This window comes from Phoca vitulina, unplaced genomic scaffold (genome assembly GCF_004348235.1).
Source record: "Phoca vitulina isolate PV1807 unplaced genomic scaffold, GSC_HSeal_1.0 scaffold52, whole genome shotgun sequence".
NCBI lineage: Eukaryota > Metazoa > Chordata > Mammalia > Carnivora > Phocidae > Phoca > Phoca vitulina.
The window spans coordinates 5,090,810-5,116,226 of record NW_022589755.1 but is presented as its reverse complement, the minus strand read 5'-3'; the positions used below and the strand labels follow the sequence as shown (position 1 = coordinate 5,116,226).

Sequence of the window (25,417 nt, the reverse complement as noted above, 5' to 3'; positions counted from 1 at the left end):
GAGCCAGAGACTCTTGGGAATCTAAACACCCAAGCCCCTCACCCCCATGCTCCTACCTCTGCTGGCCCCTGCACCTTAGGGTTGATTTGTGATCTGCGCTGACGACATACGCGTCTCCCTGAGGTTTGAAAGGTTATCAGAAAATACCAGTAGCTATCGCACAAATATATTTGTCAAAAGCGGAGAGAAATTTGGGAATACAAAGGCAAACAGGAGACCTGAGGGTACTTACTCCTTCATATTCTCTGGGGCCTGCACGTGTCAGGCTCTGTGGCCAGAACACAGAGGCAAACGGGACTCAGAACAGCCTTGATGAGCTCAGAGTGTGGTGGGGAGAAGGGGAGAGGGACCCTCAGTCATACTAGAGCTGCAGAGCCAACCTGTGGCCTCTAGCCACATGGAGCTATTTAGATTTAAATGCATTAAAATTAAATTTGCAATCTAGTTCCTCCACTAGAGATTTAGACTCCGGGCTGGATGCACGGCTGCCATGACAAAGAGCGGGTCAAGGAAGAGGAAAATGAGGAGTCGATGATTCTGAACCTCATTTCAACATGTGGGGTTTTTCCCCACACCACCAAGCAATTCTTTGACACCAGCTGGGTGTCCTACAGTTTGACGCAATTCCAACACTACACTGAGTCAGACCCCACAGGTTGGGGGCTCAGTCCCACAGGATTGCCCCCCTCCCACTTCTGATGCCAGGTGCAAGACCAAATTGTCACCTGCTTCCCACAACCTCCTCCTTGGGTTTGATTAATTTGCTAGAGTAGTTCACAGAACTCAGGAAACCTGTTTACTCATTAGATTACCAGTTTATTACCAAGAATATTAAAGGATATGAACTGGGGCGCCTCAGTGGCTCAGTCGGTTAAGTATCTGCCTTCAGCTCAGGTCATGATCCCAGGGTTCTGGGATTGAACCCCGGATCAGGCTCCCTCTGCCTCTCCCCCGACTTGTGTTCTCACCACTCTGCTCTCTCGCTCTCAAATAAATAAATAAATCTTAAAAAAATAATAAAGGATATGAATCAACAGCCAGATGAAGTGAAACATAGGGCGAGGTCCCAGTCAAAGGAGTTTCTGTCCCCATGGAGTTTGGGGCTAAGCCTGGTGGCATGTGGAAGCATTCTGGTTCCCCAAACTGTAAGCCCTCCAAAACCCAGCCTTTTGGATTTTAATGGAAGCTTCATTACATAGTCATGACTGATTAAATCTTTGGTCATTAGTGACTGAACTCAATCTCCAGCCCCTCTCCCCTCCCAGGAGATGGCGGAAGGAGGGGGGTGGTTTACTGAAAGTTGACTCCTCTGGTGACTGGCCCCCATCCTTAGGTGCTTTTCAGAAGTCACCTCATTAACGTAACAACAAACACCTTCATTACTCCCATTACGGGAAATTCCAAGAGATTTGGGAGCTTTATGACAGAAACAGGGGTGAAAATCAAATATATATTTTTCATTATAAATCACACTATCACAGATACTCCCACAATTGCTAACATGCAAGTCGCCTACCAGCGAGATCACTTAGCTAAAGAAGCTAAGGTCCTTGCCCTCTGAGAGAAAAGACTGGGCAAAAAGTATATAGAGAAAACAAGAACTCTAACAAAAACGTGCACAGATGGTCACAGTAGCTCTCTTCACAGTAGCCAAAAGGTGGAAGGAAACAAGCCAAATATCCATTAGCGGATGGGTGGAGAGACAAAGTGTGGTCCATTCACACAGTGGAATATTATTCAGCCATAAAAAAGAACAAAGCACTGACGCTTACTATAACATGGATGTACCTCGAAAAGAGAAAGAAGCAATACATAAAAGATCACATATTATATGATTCCATGTAGATAAATGTCCAGAACTGGCAAACTCAGTCAGAAAGCAGATTCAGGTTGCCAGGGGCTGGGGAATGGGGAATTACTGTTTGATGAGTACGGAGTTTCTGTTTGGGGTGATGAGGAAGTTCGGGAACTAGGGAGTGGTGATGGTTGTGCAATATGAATGTGCTTAATGCCACTAACTTATGTACTTAAAAACAGTAAATATTATGTTATGTGTATTTTATCACAATTTTTAAGACGCAAAGAAAAAAAAGGTGTATGGACATCTGGTTGATGATTGATTGATGAGAGACAGCTCCAATGACTCACAGTCAGACAGACATGAGCTAAGATTTTCTTCCTCCCCTGACTCTCTGCCTGAGGGCAACAAGACGGAACTTGCCCGTCTCAGATCCTGCCCTCCTCTCTCGTAAGGGGCATGAGAGCTCCCCTTTGTGAGAGGTCAGGCACAATATTTGGTTGGTTTTCAAAGACAGGCAAAATGGATCAGTGAGTGGTAACAATGTGTCATCAAGTGTTATATCTTGTGGATTCTGTGCTAGAGGAAGTCAGGCTCTGGTCTCTGTGGTTCTCCTGACCAGAGAGATGGGGTGCCCTTCTCCATCCATTGTGTGGGCTCCGTACTCTTGGGGATGAAGAAGAGCACGGTAGTAATTACCGTCCAAATACGTGCTGGGGATGAAAGTTAGCAAGATGGGCTGTGCAAAATACATGCTGGGCTCTTGCCAAGAGCTTTACTCAGCAGCTCAGGCTGTCAGATTCCAGCCAAGGTCTCCTTCTGCTCCTACTCTGCCATCCCACCTCTGCACCTGAGCTATCTAGTGCAGTAGCCACTCACCCCCCGTATTTCAAGCCCTCGAAACATGGTTAGTCTTATTTGAGATGGGCTGTACGAGTAAAAGCACCCATCAGATTTCAGAGACTTAGAATGTTAAAAAATAATGTGAAATATCTCAATTATTTTTATATTGACTCCATATTGAAATGACAATTATTTGGCTATGGGAGATTAAGTAAAATATTTTCTAAAATTTAACATCACTTGTTTTTTTTTTTTAAATATTTTATTTATTTGAGAGCGAGAGAGCGAGAGCCTGTGCACAAGTGGGGGGAGGGGCAGAGGCAGAGGGAGAAGCAGACTCTCCGCTGAGCAGGGAGCCCCACTCAGCTTGATCCCAGGACCCCGGGATCTCAACCCGAGCAGATGCCAGACGCTTCACCGACTGAGCCACCCAGGTTCTCCTCACCTGTTTCTTCTTATTTTTTCAAAGTACCTACCAGACCATTTAAAGTTACATACACAGCTCACGTTTCTATGGAACTTCGATGCCCTACAGTCTGAGAAGTAACTTGTAGGTGTTTCCCCTTCCCTCTCTCCTCCCTCCCCGACAACTAACCACAGAAACACCCTGAGGACTGTTTGTCCTCAAGAATCTTTAAGGCAATCATTTGAAAAGCAATGAATAAGGAAGATTCTGCAATGACAGGAGGGGACACACTGTGCAACTGTTACTCCACCATGGTTGGAGGGTGAGCAGGAAGCCTGTTACGTGCAACCAGTCCAAATCACGGTGGCTCCCATTTACTGAGTGCCATCTACGGAGCCATTACTGTGCTGCATCCCCACTCTTCTTGCCTCTGAGCTCAGCAAGCTCCGAACGGGCTAAACATAATCATCACCAAATGACAGAAGAAACTCTGGCTTGGAGAGGGGAGGCGACTGTCCTAAGGTTTAAGATTGCAGTTTTAAGGAGGCGGAGCTGAGTCCTGTTGATGGGTCCCATGGAACATCCAGCACCAGCCTCTTCATATGGAGACCAGGCATCACTGCTCTGGAAGGCTACTGCTTCTCTATTACCTTCATTTCCCCAAGGTCCATGATAATTACTTTGGCCTTTCTGCTTTCTCCTTAAAGCTCTGAACCTCCTCTGTCATGTCCACTCACAGCTGATGCCCTTGCTTTGTACTCCACCAAATCCACCCTCCTGTCTCCTCCTGCCCCGCTGTTCTCTGCTTTTGCCTCCATGACCAACAAGCAAGTACACCAGCCCAAGACCTAGCTTTCTTTTTATTATTATTATTATTATTTTTTAAGATTTTATTTATTTACCTGACAGAGAAAGAGAGAGAGAGCACAAGCAGGGGGAGCAGCAGAGGGAGAAGCAGGCTCCCCGCTGAGCAAGGAGCCCGATGTGGGGCTTGATCCCAGGACCCTGGGATCATGACCTGAGCCAAAGGCAGAGACGCTTAACAGCTGAGCCACCCAGGCGCCCCAAGACCTCGCTTTCTACTTGTCTTCTGAACCTTGCCCCCAACCCACTTTCTTAAGAACTTCCCTCCTTCACTTTTCCCCTTTTTCCTGTAGCAAGAATATTTTCTCTCTACTCCAACATTCCCTTCGGCACCCTAATATGGTCTAGAACCTCTTATCTTATAAAAAATGTATTCTTTGATTCCACGTCCTTCTTTAGTTTCCAACAAATTCTTGGCTCTCTTTCACAGCAAAACATCCTGAAGGAATAGTGTACGTTCGCTATATTTATTTCTTCATCTTGCATTTCTAACTCACTCCAAAGAGTCTCTTGACTCCATCATTCTGATGTGTCCTTGTCGAGGTCCCTAGCCCCTAGAGATACATTTCCCACCTGGAATTTCCATAGACTGTGGTCCTTGCTCTGCACAATTCTAAGTTCTGGTCTCCTGAGAAGAGTAAAGACAATCATCCTAAAAACATTATTGCCAAGGCCCTGAATCAATTAGGGTTTTTCAATTATAAGTCATTTACAGTTTACAATTATACCTAACAACATCTGAAACCAACACAATATTTATGGTGTACTTTACAAGAATTTTGGAAATGGAGAGTACTAGGCTGGATTCTGTCTGAATAATATCATCAAGAATCACATTTATTTTAATGCTTCCACTTTATCGTCCCCAGTTTGGTGGCTTTCTTCCTGGAGTTTGCCACCTAATGGCTGCAAGATAGCTGCCACAGCTCCTAACTTCACACACAGCATCCCAAGCCAGGAGGATGGGGATGAAATGGGAAATCACTGAAGATTTTTAATCAGAAGTAGGGCATGTTCAGATTTGTGTTTTATAAAAATTTCTTTGGAGTCATACATATAAGACACATGTTAGAAGGTTCCCAAGGGAGGAAGGGTAACAAGTGTGGATGTAACCAAGAGTCAAAAGGAAGTCATAGTCTTACTGGGAATTAAAGTGAAGAGAATGGCAGAGGGCACTAATATTCATAGAGGAGAAGCGTTCAGGTGCTGAGAGAAAATAAGAGACATGGGACCCCACAGAGAGTAACTCCCACACAAATTTCCAGGTCTTTGGAAGTCTGGTGTTCTTCCTGAAACCGGGATTCCTGGATGCCCCTGCATGCTTCCCATAAGCCCTCTTTACTGAAGCATATGCGGGTTTTGTTCTTTGCTACCAAATGGCCTATGATTAACACACCAGGATTTGTAAAATGGACAGAGGCAAAGTGACTAAGGTGAAAAAAATGGGAATTCTCAACAGGACTCAGATTCCTGAGTGTCCCCATTGTCTAATCTGTGTAAGGCCAAGGGGAAATGATTGAGCTTGGCCTTGGTGGGACAAGTTCCTGCCTATGTTGCAAAAATCCCTGACTCTTGTTGTATCTGAAATGGCCAGCAAAGTCTTTCAGTAAATCAGTGCCTGAGATGGTGAAGCCAGATTGCCTGGGCTGGAAACCCAAATTTACCATTGACTAGTTCTGCAACTGGTCAAGCCATCCAACCCAGGGATTGGCCGACATTTTCTGTAAAGGGCCACAGTAGTAAATATTTTATGTTTTGCAGGCCATAGTGTCTCCATCAAAACTACTCAACCTTGCTGTTATAGCTGTGTGCCAATAAAACTTTATTTAAGGATGCTGAAATTGGAATTGTATATAATTTTTACTTGACACAGAATATTATTCTTTTTTCTTCAGCCATTAAAAAATATAAGCCAATCAAAAATAGATGGGGGGGCTGGATTTGACCCCCGTTTTTACTTTGCTGAGCCTCAGTCACCCCATCTGTGAATTAAGGATAATAATTCTCATGGAGGACATGTTTGAGCAAAACAAGTAAGATAACTGATGCAAAGTTATCCAGAATTAGTATGGATTAGTTAATTGGCATGAATTATCATTAGTTAGCAGGTATTCTTGTGCAATACATATTACCATATGCTAGTAATCAGAAAAGAATCTCTTCCTCTCATGTTTTACATTCTCTCTGGGTGAACCTATCCACACTTAAGGCTTCAACCACACCTCATTAATAATCCCCAATTCCCTGCCTCCAGCTTGGACCTTGCTCTTGAATTCCAGGCACATCATCTTGGGTTCATTTGTCCCTTCAGGCCCATTTCTAGAATTTGATCTCATTACCTTCTCTGATAACTCTGTGTGATGGAAGGAACTGTGTCCCTCCAAAATTCGTATGTTGAAGCCCTAACCCCACTACCTCAGAATGTGACTGTATTTGGAGAGAGGGCCTTTGGCTCTGACCCAATCTGACTGGTGTCCTTATAAGAACAGGAAATGAAGATACAGACACACACAGAAGAAAGACATCCATCTACAAGCCAAGGAGAGAGGCCTCAGAAAAAAACAGCGCTGCTGACACCTTGATCTTGGGACTTCCAGCCTCCGGAACTGGGAGAAAAGAAGTTTCTATTGTCTAAACTGCCCAGTCGTGGTATTTTATTAAGGCAGCTCTAGCATACTAATATACTCTGCCTCTTCTCATGGAATTCCATCTCAGTGATGGCCCCCAAATCCACCAAATTACCCTGGTGCTTTTAAAGAAAATAGCCACAAAATTCTTTGACACTTCTCCCACTGAAAGGTAGGGTCTGTGCCCTCTCCCCTTGAATCTGGGTGGGATTGGGACTACTCTGACCAACAGAATGTAGTAGAAATGACACTGCATGACATCTGATGCTAGGTCAGAAAAGGCCATGAAGCTTCTACTGGTTTTCTTGGGACACTTGTTCTGGAGGAAGGCAGTCACCATGCAAGAAATCTGATTACCCTGAGGCCACCACGCTGTTAAGTCCTTATGTAGGTCCTCAGCATTGGAGTCATTCCCACCCAGGTACCAGACACGTGGATGAAAAAGCCTGCAAGTAACTCCAATCTCCAAACTTCAAGTCACTCCCAAACCTTTGAGTCTTTGGGGGCAGAAAGAAGCATCTCCTCTGTGCCTTGTTCTAATTCCTAACCCACATAATCCATGAGCATAATAAAATGGTTGTTTGACATTGCTATGTTTTAGGGTGGCTTATTATGTAGCAATAGTAACAGGAACTCAAAAACTGTGGGATTCATAAAGAGCCCTTCTTCTTCCTCACTCCGCATGACTGTCCAGTCTTCAAGGCCAGTCTCCTGAGCCTGGACATCTCTCCCCAGACCACTCCTCCTCTCTGGGACCCTAGACCTGCCCTGGGCAGCTCTTCAACAACTTCCCTTTAATCTCTTGCTATATCCTCCACTCTAAGGTCTCTGCCTTCAATTGGGAACATTCTCAAATCTATCCTTTTGCAGGACTCTAGCGCAATTTTTTTTTTTTCTGAAGCACACATCTGACAAGTCATCCTCCTGCTTAAATGTTTTTTCATTTTCTGCAGTTTTTTTAATTGAAGTATAGTTGACACACAATGTTACATTAGTTTTAGGTGTGTAACACAGCGATTCAACAACTCTATACATTATGCTAGGTTCACCACAAATGTAGCTCCCATCTGTCACTACACAACACTATTACGTATCATTGACTGTATTTCCTATGCTGTACCTTTCATCCCCATGACTTACTCATTCCATAACTGTAAGACAGTACCTCCCACTCCCCTTCACCCATTTTGCCCATCCCTAGTCCCTCCTCTCTGGCAACAATCAGTTTGTCCTCTGTATTTATGGGTCTGTTTCTACTTTTTGTTTGTTCATTTGTTTTGTTTTTTTAGATTCCACATATAAGTGAAATCATATGGTATTTGTCCTTCTCTGACTGACATTTTACTTAGCATAATACCCTGGATCCATCCATGTCGTTGCAAATGGCAAGATCTCATTCTTTTTAATGGCTGAGTAATATTCCATTATATATGTATACCACATCTTCTTTATCCATTCACCTGTTGATGTACACTTTAGCAGCTTCCATATCTTGGCTATTGTAAATAATGCTGCAATAAACATAAGGGTGTTTTATCTTTTTAATTAAAAAAGAATTAAACATTAATTTAGTGTTTTTGTTTTCTTTGGATAAATATCCAGTAGTGGAATTACTGAATCACATAGTATTTCTATTTTTAATTTTTTGAGGACCTCTATACTGTTTCTGACAGTGGCTGTACCAATTTACATTCCCACCAACATGAGGGTTCCTTTTTCTCCACATCCTCACCATACTTGTTATTTCTTGTCTTTTTGATTCTAGCCATTTTGGTAGGTGTGAGGTAATATTTCATTGTGGTTTTGGTTTGCATTTTCCTGATGATTAGTGATGTCAAGCATCTTCTCATGTATCTGTTGGCCATCCATATGGCTTCTTTGGAAAAATGTTTATTCAGGTCCTCTGCCCGTTTTTTAAAAAAGATTTTATTTATTGATTGATTGATTGCACAGGCAGGAGGGGCAGAGGGAGAGAATCTTAAGCATCTGCGCTGAGCGTGGAGCCTGATATGGGGCTCGATCTCATGACCCTGAGATCACGACCTGAGCCAAAATCAAGAGTCGGTCGCTTAAATGACTGAGTCACCCAGGTGCCCCCCCCCTACCCATTTTAAAATCAGATTATTTGTATTATTTGGGGGGGATTTTTGGTGTTGAGTTGTATACGTTCTTTATATACCTTGGATATTAACCCCTTATGGGATGTATCATTTGCAAATATCTTCTCACATTCAGTAAGTTGTCTTTTTGTTTTGTTAATGATTTCCTTTGCTGTACAGAAGCCTTCCCGGGGCGCCTGGGTGGCTCAGTTGGTTAAGTGACTGCCTTCGGCTCAGGTCATGATCCCAGGGTCCTGGGATCGAGCCCCGCATCAGGCTCCCTGCTCAGCTGGAAGCCTGCTTCTCCTTCTCCCACTCCCCCTACTTGTGTTGCCCCTCACGCTGTCTCTCTCTCTCTCTCTCTGTCAATTAAATAAATAAATAAAATCTTTAAAAAAAAAAAAAAAAAAAAGAAGCCTTCCCTTTTGGTATGGTCCCAACGGCTTTTTCATTTTCTTTTTTTTTTTTTTAAGATTTTTTTATTTATTCATTCAAGACACAGAGATACAGAGAGAGAGAGAGAACATGAGCAGGGGGAGAAGCAGAGGGAGGGGGAGAAGCAGGCTCCCCGCCGAGCAGGGAGCCCGATGTGGGGCTCGATCCCAGGACCCTGGGATCATGACCTGAGCCGAAGGCAGACGCTTAACCATCTGAGCCACCCAGGCACCCCAGCTTTTCATTTTCTTAAGGAGAAATTCCAAGTTTTTTTTTTTTTTTAAGATTTATTTAGGGGCACCTGGGTTGCTCAGTCCGTTAAGCATTTGACTTCGGCTCAGGTCATGATTTCAGGGCCTGGGATTGAGCCCTGCGTTGGGCTCCCAGCTCAGCAGGGAGTCTGCTTGTCCCTCTCCTTCTGCCCCTCTCCCTGCTCGTGTTCGCTCTCTCAAATAAAATCTTTAAAAAATAATTTAAAAATATTTATTTATTTAGGAGAGAGAAAGCACAAGCAGGAGGGGCATATGGAGAGGGAGGGAGAATCCCAAGCAGACCCTGTGCTGAGCATGAAGCCCGACATGGGGCTCGATCTCACAACCCTGATATCACCTCAGCCAAGAATCGGATGCTCAACCGACTGTGCCACCCAGGTGCCCCCCAAGTCTTTCTTGTAGCAGTTATGACCTTCTAAGAGATGGGTTCTGCCATCACTTATCACTCTCTGCCTCACCACCTATGCTCCAACAACCAATTTAACCGATTTCCTGGCATCTCTCCTGTGTATTTTCACTCCCCTCTGCCTGGAATGCAATTTTCTTTCTCTTCTTTACCTGAGTCTCTAAGACCTAGCCTAGATGTTACCTCTTTCTGAATGACACTAGGCCTTGTCAGTCTGAGTTAGCTGTTTCTTTTGGACAGCCCATAAAAATCCAGGCATCTCTCTATTACTATGTATACTGTCACTCTACTGTGACCAAATGAGACAGAGCAGGGACTAGACTTGAGTCCTCTTCAATCTTGATGGCGAAACCCAGCATCCCTTGATAGCTGAAACCCTATGCCCCTTGAGTAGCATATCTTGCAGGAATGCGGAAGCAGGATGCTTACCAAAGGAAGGACTCTAATACAAAGACCGACAGAGACCGAACCAAACCGGTCTGCACCAAGGTGGGCCCCAGCACTGACTTTTCCCCTGATTATAATTTTTTTTTTTAAAGATTTTATTTATTTATTTGAGAGAGAGAGAATGAGAGACAGAGAGCATGAGAGGGAGGAGGGTCAGAGGGAGAAGCAGACTCCCTGCCGAGCAGGGAGCCCGATGCGGGACTCGATCCCGGGACTCCAGGATCATGACCCGAGCCGAAGGCAGTTGCTTAACCAACTGAGCCACCCAGGGGCCCTCCCCTGATTATAATATTAAAAACACTCCCAGGAGTGGAGATTTAAAATACTAATGAGACATGCAATGCATGATGAAGCATGTTCTGTTTGATAACCCTGCGCACCCAGCATCCCAAATCTCTCCCCAACTACATGCTTAGAATCACTCCTTTCCCACTTCAGTCTTTTTAAGAACTTTCCCCAGCCTTTGTTCAGAGAGCCAGAATGAAGCACCCTTTCCTTTAAGCTGTCTCCCTTGTGCTTGAGCATAAGCCCCAATAAAAGCCTTGCCTGGAATTCCTGTTTGGCCTCTAGTAAATTTCTATTGCTTAGAGAGCCCAAGGACCTGAGTCAGTAACGCAAGCACTTCACTGTCTCATCTCTTCATTCAGTTGATCAGAGCCTGTGTCTGATTAATTTCTACATCCCCAGGAGCCAGCAAGGGAGAACTTCTTTGGAGGCCTACACCTATATAATATCTACCACCCTTATTCCTTAATAAGTGGGTTCCATTTTATTCAGGTGGCAATTTCCTTCATTGTAAGCCAATCAAGGCAACTTCATTAAAACATTTTTTTTGGCCAGGGATTGGTCTGGAAATGGGTATGGGACTCAGTTCTGCCAGTGAAGAATAAGAAGAGGTTTGCAGAGACTCCAGAACAGATTTTTCTCCCTTAGAAAATGACAGAGGCATATGAAGTCAGTTTTTCTGCCCATCCCCATTCTCCTGGCTTGGGAGGTTATGTGGACATGATGGTGATGTCTCTAATAATGGCAGTCATCTTATGGTCATGTTAAGGAAGCCCCTGGAAGAAAACCAATGGGATGGTGGACTAGAAGGATTACATTAAACTCAATTTTTGTTCAAATTAAGAACCTTCTTAAATTGAGAAATAAATTTAAAAAAAATTTATTTCACAGAGAGAGAGAGCATAAGCAGGGGGAGCAGCAAGCAGGGGGGAGAGAGAGGCAGAGGAAGAGGGAGAAGCAGGCTCCCCGCTGAGCAGGGAGCCCAACACGGGGTTTGATCCCAGGACCATGGGATCATGACCTGAGCCCAAGGCAGACGCTTAGTGACTGAGCCACACAGGCATCCCCCAATTTTTTTTTTTTTAAAGATTTTATTTATTTATTTGACAGAGAGAGACACAGCGAGAGAGGGAACACAAGCAGGGGGAGTGGGAGAGGGAGAAGCAGGCTTCCCGCTGAGCAGGGAGCCCGATGCGGGGCTCGATCCCAGGACCCTGGGATCATGACCTGAGCCGAAGGCAGACGCTTAACGACTGAGCCACCCAGGCGCCCCCCCCAATTTTTTTATATAATAAATTTCTTCATGCTTTAAGGGATTCACAGTTTTCCTATAACATAACTGAAAACATCCAATTGGTATAGTGATTCTGTGAGAAAAAAGAAAAAAAAGAAAATAGCTGTCTTCATCTCTTCCTCCTAGACTCTTGTCTTCTGGCTCTCCACAGCTGTACCCACTGGATTTGAGAACAACTCTGTGGAACAGTATGATGGTGCTTAAAATCTCAGAAAGGGCCCATCTCCTCAGATCAGTGGCCCCAGTTATCTCCCTCAGGAGCAGAAGGGGAGGGGCCTGATCTTGATGATGGTGTTGGGTGAAGGCTCCTCTCTTACACATCTCCCTTACCTCTCTCTATGTTCCTGGTTACTATTCCTTTTATCTCTATTTATTTTTTAGAGAGAGAGCGGGTGAGTGGGGAGTGGGGGGAGTGGGGTGGAGGTGGAAGGGCAGAGGAAGAGGGAGAGAGAATCCCAAGCAGGCTCCATGCTGAGTGCGGAGCCCGACATAGGACTCAATCTCCCCCAAGGTCATAACCTGAGCCAAAATCAAGAGTAGGACGCTCAACCAGCTGAGCCACCCAGGTGCCCCTACCATTGTTTTTAGCACCACTGTGTTTTATAGGAAATATATTTGGTCTTTGTCCCTGGTTCCTGGCACAGACTCCTAAAACCCTAGGAATTTCCTGAGTGATAAAAGTGTATTTTGTTATACCTAAGGAGCTCTTTTCGATCACACCAGAGTTTATGCTAATGAGGTGAGTTAAGTGGGGCCCCTAGATAGCCTCTGAAAGACCAGGTGATTAAAGCTTTGGGACTTTCAGCCCCATATACACTGATCTCAGGAAGGGAAGATGGAAGGGAGCTGAAGATTAAGCTCTATAAAAACTCTTTTTTTTTTTAAAGAAAGATTTTATTTGACAGAGAGAGACACAGCGAGAGAAGGAACACAAGCAGGGGCAGTGGGAGAGGGAGAAGCAGGCTTCCCGCAGAGCAGGGAGACCAATGCCAGGCTCAATCCCAGGACCCTGGGATCATGACCTGAGCCGAAGGCAGATGCTTAATGACTGTGCCACCCAGGCCCTAAAAACTCTTGACTGGAGGGGTGCTTGAGTGGCTCAGTCGGTTGGGTATCTGCCTTCGGCTCAGGTCATGAGACAGATCCCAGAGTCCTGGGATCAAGCCCCATGCAGGGCTCCTCTGTCCCTCAACCTGCTCATGCTCTCTCTCTCATAAATAAATGAAATCTTAAAAAATAAAACAAAACTCTTGACTGGAAAGATCTGATGAGCTTCCAGGTTAGTGGACCCATCAAGGTGTTGGGAGGGTGGTACCCGCAGAGAGGGCATGGAAAGTGTGCACTCCACCGTCTGCATACCTTGCTGTATGCATCTCTTCCATTTGGCTGTGTAGCCGAACCAAATGAGAGTTTGTCCACCTGATGTGCAGCAAGCCAATAAAAACTGACATTGAGCTTTGGCAGTGAAGAAAGGAGAGCTATTTATTGGTGTGGCACCTCCCAGGAGAATGTGGAGCTAATGCTCATTAGCCCCAAACTCCCTGATGGCTTGCAAGTGAGGGGTTTTAAAGGGCAAAATTTGGGGCACCTGAGTATCTCAGTTGGTTCAGTGTCCGACTCTTGATTTCAGCTCAGGTCACGATCTCAGGGTCATGGGATCAAGCCCTGCATCAGGCCCCTGTTCAGCGGGGAGTCTGCTTGAGATTCTTTCTCTCCCTCTCCACCCTGCTTGTGCTCTCTCTCAAATAAATCTTTAAAATAAAATAATGGGCAAAATTTGGGGCAGGGGTCTCCTGAGAAGGTGGATGCTATAGTGCCACTTCATCTGGTTCCCTGGAGGTCTTTTCCAACTCAAGAGACTGAGAATCTGAAAAATATCTTTATTCTTTGTTAGAGATTTCATTAAGTACATCTGGTGATTGTACCTTTACGGTGGTGCTAATTAACTACTGGTAAGCTAGTGGGGTTGCCTTCCCACAGGTTCCTCAGCTGGTCCAGCCATGCCTGGGGGTGATAAGAACTCTACTGTTCATTTTTTCATCCAAACTGACATGATGGATGCTGGCTTCCACTGGTCTTGAGTCGTATCCTTTATAATAAACTGGTAAACAGAAGCAAATTGCCTTCCTGAGTTTGTCAAGCCACTCTAGCAAATTACTGAACCTGAGGAGGGGTTCACAGGGACCCTGATCTACAGCTGGTCAGTCAGGTATAGGGGACACCCTGGGACTTGCAAGTAGCATCTGCAATGGGGCAGTCTTGTGGGATCCAGCCCTTCACTACACATTTGGTGTCAGAACTGTTATGTGAGGAGAGAAACAAGTTTTTGCTTAACTACCATCTCCCGCTTTGTATTGCTTGTCTTGAGTTCTTCTCACCTCAGTAATTATTTCCTTCATTTTCCTGAATCTCTGAAGGAGAAAGGGCCTGGACACCCACGCTCCTTGACCCTTGACATTTAGAGGGCTGAATTCCTGTCTCCCACAGTAGGCTGGAGGTGAGGGGAATATTCAGACTTCAGTCTCTAAGGAGAGTACACAGACAACATAGCCAGGGTGCTTTCTGGAAATTGCAAAAAGCCCTGGGTTTCTGTCACCTGATTGGTTCCAGCTCCATTGTCCCTCCCCCACCTTATCCAATAAAATATCTGCCCAACCTGAGTCACTCTGCAGGAAGCTGGGAACTAGCAACAGAAAACAGATCTCAGTTGGTGGTAAGTTGGGGGCCGGACAATTTCAAAAATTATTATTTGAACATCTGCTAGGTGGTAGATATCTCCTAAACCTTCAGAGCTGGGTGTCCAATATAGAATCCACTTGCCACATATGGTTATTGAGCTCTCGCTGGTCCAAGATGTGCTTTAAGTGTAACACCCATTTAGTACATTCAAAGACTTACCATGGAAAAAGAATGTAAAATAGCTGATTGATAATTCTTATATTGGTTACATGTTCCAATGATATTCTTTTTGACATGTTGGGTTACATACAATATATTATTTAAAATTAATATGTTATCAAAATCGATTTCTTTTACTTTGTAGAAAGAATGGTAAGCCTCACATGTAGCTTGCATGTATGTTTTTTTTTTTTTTAAAGATTTTATTTATTTGACAGAGACAGAGATAGCGAGAGCAGGAACACAAGCAGCGGGAGTGGGAGAGGGAGAAGCAGGCTTCCCACTGAGCAGGGAGCCCGATGCGGGACTCGGGATCATGACCTGAGCCGAAGGCAGACGCTTAACAACTGAGCCACCCAGGTGCCCTGCATGTATGTTTCTACTGGACAGCGTTACTCTAGAGTTTTAGCACCAGAAGAATTTGGTAGTCTTCTAGCATATATACGAATGTGGAGGATATTTATTTATTTATTCATTCATTCATTCATTCATTCATGTAAAATTCTTTAAAATTTATTTGAGAGTATGCGCGCACAAGAGAGAGCACGAGCAGGGGGAGAGGCAGAGAGAGAGGGAGAAGCAGCCTCCCCCCTGAGCAGGGAGCCCAATTCGGGCCTTGACCCCAGGACCCCGGGGATCATAACCTGAGCTGAAGGCAGATGCTTAACTGACTGAGCTACCCAGGAGCTCCTAATGTGGAGGATATTTAGACTAGAAAATGAAAGAATGCATAAATAAATAAAAATATCTGCTAGGATAAACTGTGCCTGGAGTTGCTGCTCTGCATTGTGGGCCAGGTGGTGCCTCTGAAGATGTAATTACTAAGCTGAGAATGAATATTCGGTAAGAGCCAAATGTGGGAAGCTTGAAAGAGCACTGTAGGCAGAAGGAACAGAGGATGCAGAAGCCCTGAGATGGCGGATGAGCTCGGCATGTTCAAGGAATTGAAGGAACTCCATTTGGATGGAGCGCATTGTGCAAGATCAGAGTGAAAGTATGGAGTATGACTGAGTGTGATGTTGTGATATATAATAAGAAATATGTATTTGGTTTTTGTCCTGTTTCTGGCACAAAGCTCCTAAAACCCTTGGAATCTCCTAAGTCAGGAGAGCAACTGAGGTGTCTTGTTAAGTTAATGGGGTGGCTGGTTACCAGGAGGACCAACAACGTGATTGGAGGGTTGGAACTTTCAGTCTCAGTCCCTGGACCTCCAGGGAGAGAAGTGGTGGAAACTGAATTCAATCCACAATGGCCAATGAGTTAATCAATCATGCTTATGTAATGAAGCCTCCATAAAACCCCAAAAGGACAGGCTTCAGGGAGCTTCTGAGTTGGTGAAAACATGTGGAGATGCGGGTAGAGCAGCCCACCTGGAGAAGACATGGAAGCTCTGAGTCCTTTCCCCATACCTGGCCCTATGCATCTCTTTCATCTGCTGTTCCTGAGTTATATCCTTTTATAATAAACTGGTGATCTAGCAAGTAAAATATTTCTCTGGGTCCTGTGAGCCACTGCAACAGATTAATCGAATCTGAGGAAGACGTTGTGGGAACCTATGATTTAGAGACAGTCAGTCAGAAGCACAGGTATCCTGGGCTTGTAACTGGGGTCTGAATTGCCCCAGGGGCAAGGGGGCATCTTTTAGGACTGAACCTTTAAGCTGTGCAGTCTGATAGCGTCAGAATTGAGTTGAATTCTTGGACACCTGCTGGTGTCCAAGAATTGTTTGTTGGTGTGAGGACTCTCCTACACTTTGGAAATTGGGTCACAAAGGGATAGACAGGAAAGATCCAAGAGTGCTCGGTAAGCTTGAGCTTGGAAGTCAGGAGTTTGGAAACCACTGGAGAATGTTGAACAGAATAATGTCATGCTCTCTGTTTTTAAAAGATCAGTTGGCTAGCCCCACATCGGGCTCCCTGCTCTGCGGGAAGCCTGCTTCTCCCTCTCCCACTCCCCCTGCTTGTGTTCCCTCTCTCGCTGTGTCTCTCTCTGTCAGATAAATAAATAAAATCTTTAAAAAAAAAAAAAAAAAGATCAGTTGGCTATTATCTGAAGATGGATTTTTTGGGGGGGTAGTGGTGGGGGAGGCATTTGAAACAGGAACAAGCTATTTGCAAGTTCAGTGCAAATATGCAAGCCAGACGAGGGGCCATGGACAAGAGCACTGGGGATGGGAATGATTCTGGGTGTGGATTCAGTTGCTTTGCAGACAGAATCAATAGACTTGGGAAAGACATCAAGAATGATAAGGATAAGAGAAAGACATCAAGGATCCATTTTAGATTTGGAGTGATAAGGGAGAGACATCAAGGATCCATTTTAGTTTTGGAGCTTTAACAGCTGAGTGTTTAATCCAGATAGATATGGAATACTGGGAGAGAGGCAGATTTGGGGGGATGGGATAGTTAAGAGTTTGGTTTGGGTAATGTCAGGTTTGGAATGCCTATGGGATTTCCACAGGGAGATTTCAAGTAAGGTGGCTATTGGTACCAGGGCACCTGGCTGGCTCAGTTGGTGGAGCATGTGACTCTTGACCTCAGGGTTGTGAGTTTGAGCCCCACGCTGTGTGTAGAGATTACTTAAATAAAAAAACTTTTTTTAAAAAAGATTTTATTTATTTGACAGAGAGAGAAACAGCGAGAGAGGGAACACAAGCAGGGGGAGTGGGAGAGGGAGAAGCAGGCTCCCCGCTGAGCAGGGAGCCCCATGTGGGGCTCGATCCCAGGACCCTGGGACTATGACCTGAGCCGAAGGCAGACGCTTAACGACTGAGTCACCCAGGTGCCCCTAAATAAAACTTTTTAAAAAAGAAGTTATCAGTGTGGTATTAAAAGCCATGAGACTGGATGATACTATGGAAAGACTATGTATAGAGGATGCAAGGAAGCAGGTATAAACCCAGAGACACCCTAACATGTAAAGTTAAACTTAGAGGGGGTGCCTGGCGGCTCAGTCAGTGGAATGTGTGACTCTTGATCTCGAGATTGTGAGTTTGAGCCCCACGTTGGGTGTGGAGATTACTTAAAAATAAAATCTTTCAGAGGCACCTGGGTGGTTCAGTCGGTTGAGCATCCAACTCTTGATTTTGGCTCAGGTCATGATCTCAGGGTTGTGAGCCCCGTATTGGGCTCCATGCTCATGTGGAGTCTGCTTGGGATTCTCTCTCTCCCTCTCCCCCTCCCCCTGCTCATGAGCACGAGAGCGCTCTCTCTCTAAAATCTTAAAAAAAAATCTTTAAAAATAAAAAAAGTTAAATTTAGAGGAGAAAAAGCTAGTAAATTGGACTGAGAAGAGGTGGCCAATTGAGCTATAATAACAACCAAGAATGTACTGTGGATACATTTAAGTGACTGCCTTCGGCTCAGGTCATGATCCTGGAGTCCCGAGATCGAGTCCCACATCAGGCTCTCTGTTCAGCGGGGAGTCTGCTTCTTCCTCTGACCCTCCCCCTTCTCATGCTCTCTCTCTCTCTCTCATTCTCTCTCTCTCAAGTAAATAAATAAAAGCTTAAAAAAAAAAAAGGAGGAGGAGGAGGAAGGGGTCACATGGGTGCTACATCACTGAGGCATCAGGATGAGGACTGAGAAGGGACCACTGGAGTCGGCAACAAAAAGGCCACAGGTATCCCTGAGGAGAGCACATTCTGTGGAGTGCTGAGCAGCGAAGTCAGTCTGGAGTATGTTTAGGAGAAAATGTGAGGTGAGGAGTGGAGACACTCCCTTCTAAAGTTTGGCTGTGAATCCTCTTCACAGAAAGAATTCTCTTGAGAGAAATAGGGCTGAAGCTAGAACAGAATATGGGCCAAGGATGGTTTCTTTTTATTTATTTATTTTTTTAAAGTAAGCTCAACGCCCATTGTGGGGCTTGAACTCATGACCCTGAGACCAGGAGTCATGTGCTCTACCCACTGAGCCAGCCAGGTGCCCGGGATGGTTTCTTTTTAAAGGGAGGAGATACGGTAACATTTATGTGATAGTGAGAATGGCCTTAGTAGAAAGAAAATCTTGGATTTTTGTCTTTGGCAGAAAAGAAAAGGGATAATGCAGGAGGAAAGTTCTCAGGAAGGTGAGGTAGAGAGGGATCCAGAGCAAACATGGGAGGGTAGCTGCTGGGATGAATGAGAATGCTTTACTCACTACAACAGGTGCAAGTAGATTGGAAGGTTTGGGGCAGCGCAGGCTAAAAAGTTCTAATGGTTACCATTTTCCCATTACAATATGAGGCAAAGGCATTAGCTGACAGCGGGGACGAGGAGGGGCGAAGCCAGGTAAAAGCAGAGAGGAGAAAAGGAGAACTGAAACAGTTATTTCAAAACTTGGAGGGAAAAAAAAAAAAAGCAAAACTTGGAAGTGCAAATATGCTAGAGAAGTAGAGTAAGCTAACACAGAAGTACTGAGCTGCCATTTGAAATCTGGTCATAAATTCAGTTGTGCCCCATAGTAGTTGTGACACTCACCAGGCAAGTCACTTCCCCTGCCAGAGCTGTGGTTTCCTCTCCTTATCCCAGAGAAGGTTGCTGTAATTGGAGATTATAAAATGGACAGTGACTGGCACATTTGAGGGGCTCACTGAACAGGAGCCCTCATAATCCACAATAGTATTGTGTGTGGTTCACAGGTCCTGTCTCCCAAACTACAGCTAGGGTGGGCCCATAATGTACAATTTTGCCTCATCGGCCTTTCCCCTCCTCTCATTGCACAATTGTCCTTCCTTGTTGTAGCAGCATTTTTAAACCAAGATCTATGGATCACTGAACACATCCTATCTTCTGAGTGCCTCACAGGGTGCTTAGTGAGTGGGTAGAGAGAACATGACTCTTGTCAAGGAAGTATGGTGGGTGGAAGAGAGTTGAGGGGACAATTCTGATGGAATTTCAAATGCTCGTATGTGAGGGTTGTGGGCTAAAGGAGCTCTTGGCATATGCGAAAATGTTCCTAAGTACTAACTACTACTGTTATGAGCGCTGTTCTTGACTTGAACTTGAGCTTCCACAATGCATGGCCCAGGACTGAGCCCCAGGACACAGTACAGAGCCAGGTGAAGACCAAGAGTTCCCATCTGTTAAAGACTCACTCGGTCCTGCCTCAAACACTTCCATGTCTACTCTCAATCCTCACCTGAAAAATCAGTCTTCACCATAAAACTGCCTCCATTCTGCAGAGGAGCAAACTGAAGCTCAAAGAGATGGCACTAAGAACTCCTTGGGCAGGTGTCAGATGAAGAGTAGAATAAAGACTGACCTCCCTCCAGAGCCCAGCACTTTTTACACTGGTAACAGTGACTCTCAACTGGGAGTGCTTCCCGCCCCCCGCCCCCCCAACCCAGGGGACATTTGACAATTTACTTTTGGATGTCACAACTGGTGGTGGAGCTGCTACTAGCTTTTGGTAGGTAGGGGTAGGGATGCTGCTAAACATTCTACAATGTACAGGACAGCCTTCCAAAACTAACAATTACCCAGCCCCACATGTCAATGGTGCCAAGGTTGAGAAACTGCACTAAATCAAGCAATGTGCCATAGAGGCCCGCTGGGAAAGTGACTGGTAAAGACAGGAAGAAGGACAGGAGAGAGGGAGATCACGTCCAGGTAATCTTGGGGGAACCCCTTTAAAAAGCAGCATTTTAGACTGGCAAAGGCAGTGGCTCTGGAATTGGTTAAATCCAGTTTTCAAAACTTGCCACCTCTGCTGACTAGCTGGGCATGATGTTGAACAAACTACTGAAACCCCTGGGCCAAAGCTTCCCTTTGATAAAAGAGGGATAACAACAGACACCTCGCAATATTATTATTATTATTATTATTATTATTATTATGTTTTTATTTTATTTAAATTCAGGTTAGTTAACATATAGTGTATTATTAGTTTTGGGGTAGAATTTAGTGATTCATCCGTTGCATATGACACCCAGTGCTCATTACATCAAGTGCCCCCCTTAATGTCCATAACCAATTACCCCATTCCCTCACCCTATTATTATTTCTTAAAGATTTACTTATTTTAGAGAGAGAGAAAGAGCACGAGCTGGAGGGGCAGAGGGAGAGGAGGGAGAATCTCAAGCAGACTCCTCACTGAGCACAGGGCCTGACGTGGGGCTCAATCTCATGACCCTGAGATCATGATCTGAGCCAAAAGATTCAGACACTTAGCTGACGGAAACACCCAGGTGCCCCTATTTATTTATTTTAGAGAGGGGCGGGGAGAGGCAGAAGAGGGAGAGAAAGAATCGCAAGCAGACTCCCTGCTGAGCACAGAGCCTGATGTGGTGCTCCATGCCATGACCCTGAGATCATGACCTGTGCCAAATCAAGAGTTGGACACTTAACTGACTGAACCACCCAGGCGCCCCAACACCTTGCAATATTATTATGAGTATTAAATGTGAACAGGTGCTTGGGAATTGCAATTTCTCTTGAGGCCGAATAGCTCAGAGTAAATTGACCCTCAAATTTTTGAGGCCATAGAAGACCACCTTACCTTTTATGCAGAGATTCCAGAGTGGGGTTCATGAATATGCATTATTAGTAGCCCCCCTGGATATTTCTTTTTTTTTTTTTTTAAGATTTTATTTTATTTTTTATTTTTTTTTTTTTTTAAAGATTTTATTTATTTATTTGATAGAGAATGAGAGACAGAGAGCATGAGAGGGAGGAGGGTCAGAGGGAGAAGCAGACTCCCTGCCGAGCAGGGAGCCCGATGCGGGACTCGATCCCGGGACTCCAGGATCATGACCTGAGCCGAAGGCAGTTGCTTAACCAACTGAGCCACCCAGGCGCCCTAAGATTTTATTTTTAAGTAATCTCTACACCCAACGTGGGGCTTGAACTCACAAGCCTGAGATCAAGAGTCGCACGCTCCACTGACTGAGCCAGCCGGGCGCCCCAGCCACTCTGGATATTTCTGATACAGAGAACAGATCACAATATGAGAAAATGTGTTAATGTGCATGAGCCACACAGACTTCTGGGTTGAATCTGGATGCAGCTACAGATGTGACCTGGTCCAGATGCAGACACTACATTTTTTCGAATTCTTATTCTTTTCTTTTGGTGGGGGGATTATTCTTTCTTCTTTTTTTAAAGGGAGATTCTTAAAAGCAAGGAAATCTATCCCAGAAGCTCCCCCCCCCGATATCTTCCAGCAGTGTTACTGTCCAGGATTTAGTCATGTGCCCACTGTTAAAGCAAGCCCTTGCAAAGCAAAGGGGATTCCAATTACTGGTGAAACTAATCAGAATTTGCCTCCAGAGACTGAGAGGAACACCTTCCCTGAAGGATGAGTAACTAAACAAAACTACGGTTTGGGCAGCAGAAGAGACTAGGGGAATGGATGTTGGGGGCAACCAGCAATGTCTGTCACAGTGGTGTAACAGAGCAAGCCAGATTAACCTGGGTCAAAGGCCTTCCTCTACCACTTACTACTGAAGTGACTTTGGGCAGTTTCTATAATTGCTCTGAACATCAGTTTATTCTTATGAAAACCAGAAATAATGAGCATTATAGCATTCTTATGTAGATCAAACTGGATCCCCATATATAGCAATTAACACAGTGCATGGTCTCAGATAAGAACCCAACAGATACTACTAACAAATTTTATTACTCTCACATTCTTTATCCCACAGAACACTAATGCTATGCAATGGGTAAAAATTCTTCACATCCCAGAGAAGAGCTCCATATCAAGCAATGAAAAACAGAAGGTTGAAAGTAGAGATAGGGCCCCCTTTGCTGACTTCCTCTAGCACAGAATCCACATGATGTAACAATATTACTACATACTACCGGTAACTGTTCAAAGTCCTCAATTATAAACTCAAACCAAATCCTAAAACTTTAACCTCAATACTAAGCAAACAGCTGGCGAAGTGTTCTCATAGTGGGAGCTGGGAGTCTGGGAGAACCTAGGGCTACAATAGCTTGCCGAGCTTGCCAGCATCTATGCAGTGAGTCATGGGTGAGAGGTGGACCTACTGACTCTGAGTCTAGTGTTTCCCCTCACTAGGCCATAACTGTCTATCAATTTTTTCTTATCTCTATACCCTCAGTGTAGTTTTCTGCTAGTGAACAGGAGCCTTGAAATCCTCTTGACTAGGCAATCAGCCTGATAGGTGGAATACATCCGAATAACTGTGGGAATATGGAGAACTATCCTCTCCCAAAGTAACAGCCAAGGGAGTGCCAATTTTTAGTATGACTGGCCACAAGTTTCAGGAGAGTCGGGTGTCCTGGTTGGAGCGGGAGCTTAGTGGAGGGTGATGTTGACCATGAATAGGGATGCTGTAAGATGGTTCCTCAGATGAGACATGGCAATTGTTGAAATGTTTCAGGTGTGGGCAAGATGGAAAGCAACATCTCCATCCCAATGGATGGACCCAAAGAGATGCTCCATGAGTCTGCTGGCTACACGGTTCTGCGGATCCTGTCATTGGTGGTGCTTGGCATCACCTTTGTCCTTGGCACCCTGGGCAATGGGCTTGTGATCTGGGTGGCTGGATTCCGGATGCCACGCACAGTCACCACCGTCTGTTACCTGAACCTCGCCATAGCCGACTTCTCCTTCACTGCCACCCTACCATTCCTCATTGTCTCAAAGGCCATGAGAAATCAGTGGCCTTTTGGCTGGTTCCTATGTAAGGCAGTTCACATTGTGGTGGACATAAACCTGTTTGGGAGTGTCTTCCTCATTGCTTGCATTGCCCTGGACCGCTGTATTTGTGTCCTGCATCCAGTCTGGGCCCAGAACCACCGTACTGTAAGTCTGGCTACAAAAGTGATTATCGGACCCTGGATTCTTGCCCTAATCCTTACTTTGCCAGTTTTCATCTTCTTGACTACAGTAAATGATGGAACAGGGAATATACAATGTACTTTCAACTTTGCATCCTGGGGCAACAGTACTGAAGAGAGGATGAAGGTGGCCCTCACCATGTTGATGGCCAGAGGGATCATCCGGTTTATCATTGGTTTCAGCATGCCGATGGCCATCATTGCTATCTGCTATGGGCTCATTGCTGCCAAGATGCACAAAAAAGGCATGATTAAGTCCAGCCGTCCCTTACGGGTCCTTACTGCTGTTGTGGCTTCCTTCTTTCTCTGTTGGTTCCCCTTTCAACTGATTGCCTTTTTAAGAACAGTCTGGCGCAGAGAGATATTGTTGGAGCGTAAGTACAAAATCCTTAGTGTCTTTGTTAATCCAACGAGCTCCCTGGCCTTTTTCAACAGCTGCCTCAACCCAATGCTCTACGTCTTTGTGGGCCAAGACTTCCGAGAGCGATTGATCCACTCCCTGCCTGCCAGTCTGGAGAGGGCCCTTAGTGAGGATGTAACCCAGACCAGTGACACAACAGCCAAATCTGCTTTACCATCTGCAGAAGCAGAGTTACGGGCAATGTGAGGGGGCTGGGGGACATTTTTGAGCTCTGCATGCTCTTAACCCTGCTCCCATTTCCAGCTTCATCTTACCTTGGGTCATGAGGAAAAATACTTTGGTGTCCCCTGACTTGTGGGGAAAAAAGTGACATAAGGTGTCATTCTGATTTTGGACCTCAGCCTCTACCCTGGGATAAAGTGGAGGTTGTCAAAGGGTACAAGGGAGGAGAAGAGAAAGTGATGGGGAATTTGTAAAGTTTAGGTGAGAGAGTATAGTAAGGGAAAAACTATTTTACCATTAAAATTTTGCTTAGGGTTTCTTTAAAGCTATTGTTAATCAGACTACAGAAATTTCTTTGTGTTCATAGCTTACTAAGAGTTTTCTTTTTAAAATCATGAATGGCTATTGGATTGTATGACTTCCATTATATGCGTATATTAAGATGATCATATAGTTTTATCCTTTCATTTGTATCATCATACATTACACTGATTAATTTCTGCATGTTAAACTACCCTTGCAGTCCCAGAATAAACCACATTTGGTCATGATGTATTTTGTCTATATATAATTTATCTCTCTAGATTTGTTTAGAACTTCTGCATTTATGTGTATGTAAAGATGGGTCTCTTACTTTCCTTTCCTCTAGTGTCCTTGTCAGCTTTTACATCAAACTGCTGATGGCCCCCTAAACAGACTTGGGAAGTGATTCCTCTGATTCTTTTCTTTCATAAATGTTTAGAATTTCACCAGTGAAGACAGTTGGCTTTGGGTTTTCTTTCTGGGAAGGCTTTTAGTAATGAGTTCAATTTCTTTAATAGCTATGGGACTATTCAGATTTTCTATTTCCTCTTCTGTCAATTTTGGTAAACTGTGACTCTCAAGGAATTTAGCATTTCATCCAAACTGTCAGATTTATTGGCATGAAACAGTATGATAACTGTGTGTAGTACTTGGTATGGTTTCCTTCACATAATGAGAATGTAAACTATCTGAAGACAGGGATTTTGGCCCATATTATTCACTGATGGATCCCCATACCCTATGTATAAAATAGTGCCTAATGTGTGATAGGCAGACACTCAATAAATATTGAATTAATGAATCAATAGACAATACTGTCATCCAGGTGTCAAGTAAGAACCTTTAATGTCTAGCGAAAATGATCTCTCACCCTCATTTCATGAATTGGGAGTGCCCAGTAGATTCTCACTGCAGTTTACATTATTTACAAATTCCCATGTGGTTTACATTTTTATGAACACCTATGGTTTTCAGTTTCTGCTTCAAGTAAAGCACTCTGGCTAACTGTTCCCTGGTGCTTTTGTTTTGAAGTCAGTCAGTCCACAATAGTACTCAGCCTTTTTTTTTT

At 44.6% G+C, this 25,417-nt stretch overlaps 1 protein-coding gene and 1 long non-coding RNA gene across 3 annotated transcripts in view; one reads left to right on the top strand and one right to left on the bottom strand.

Moving 5' to 3' along the window:
* LOC116621978 overlaps positions 1-25,417 on the bottom strand; it is a 49,795-nt gene that overhangs the window by 4,666 nt on the left and 19,712 nt on the right. The window lies entirely within an intron of this gene.
* On the top strand, positions 14,364-24,585 carry LOC116621971 (N-formyl peptide receptor 2-like). Its single transcript, XM_032388021.1, has 2 exons — positions 14,364-14,489; positions 23,003-24,585. Exon 2 carries the CDS (start codon positions 23,014-23,016, stop codon positions 24,067-24,069), a length of 1,056 nt encoding a protein of 351 aa, XP_032243912.1. The 5' UTR covers positions 14,364-14,489; positions 23,003-23,013; the 3' UTR covers positions 24,070-24,585.

Excerpts from the sequence above, each read along its gene's own strand:
- LOC116621971 (XM_032388021.1), top strand. The coding sequence starts at position 23,014 with ATGGAAAGCAACATCTCCATCCCAATGGATGGACCCAAAGAGATGCTC.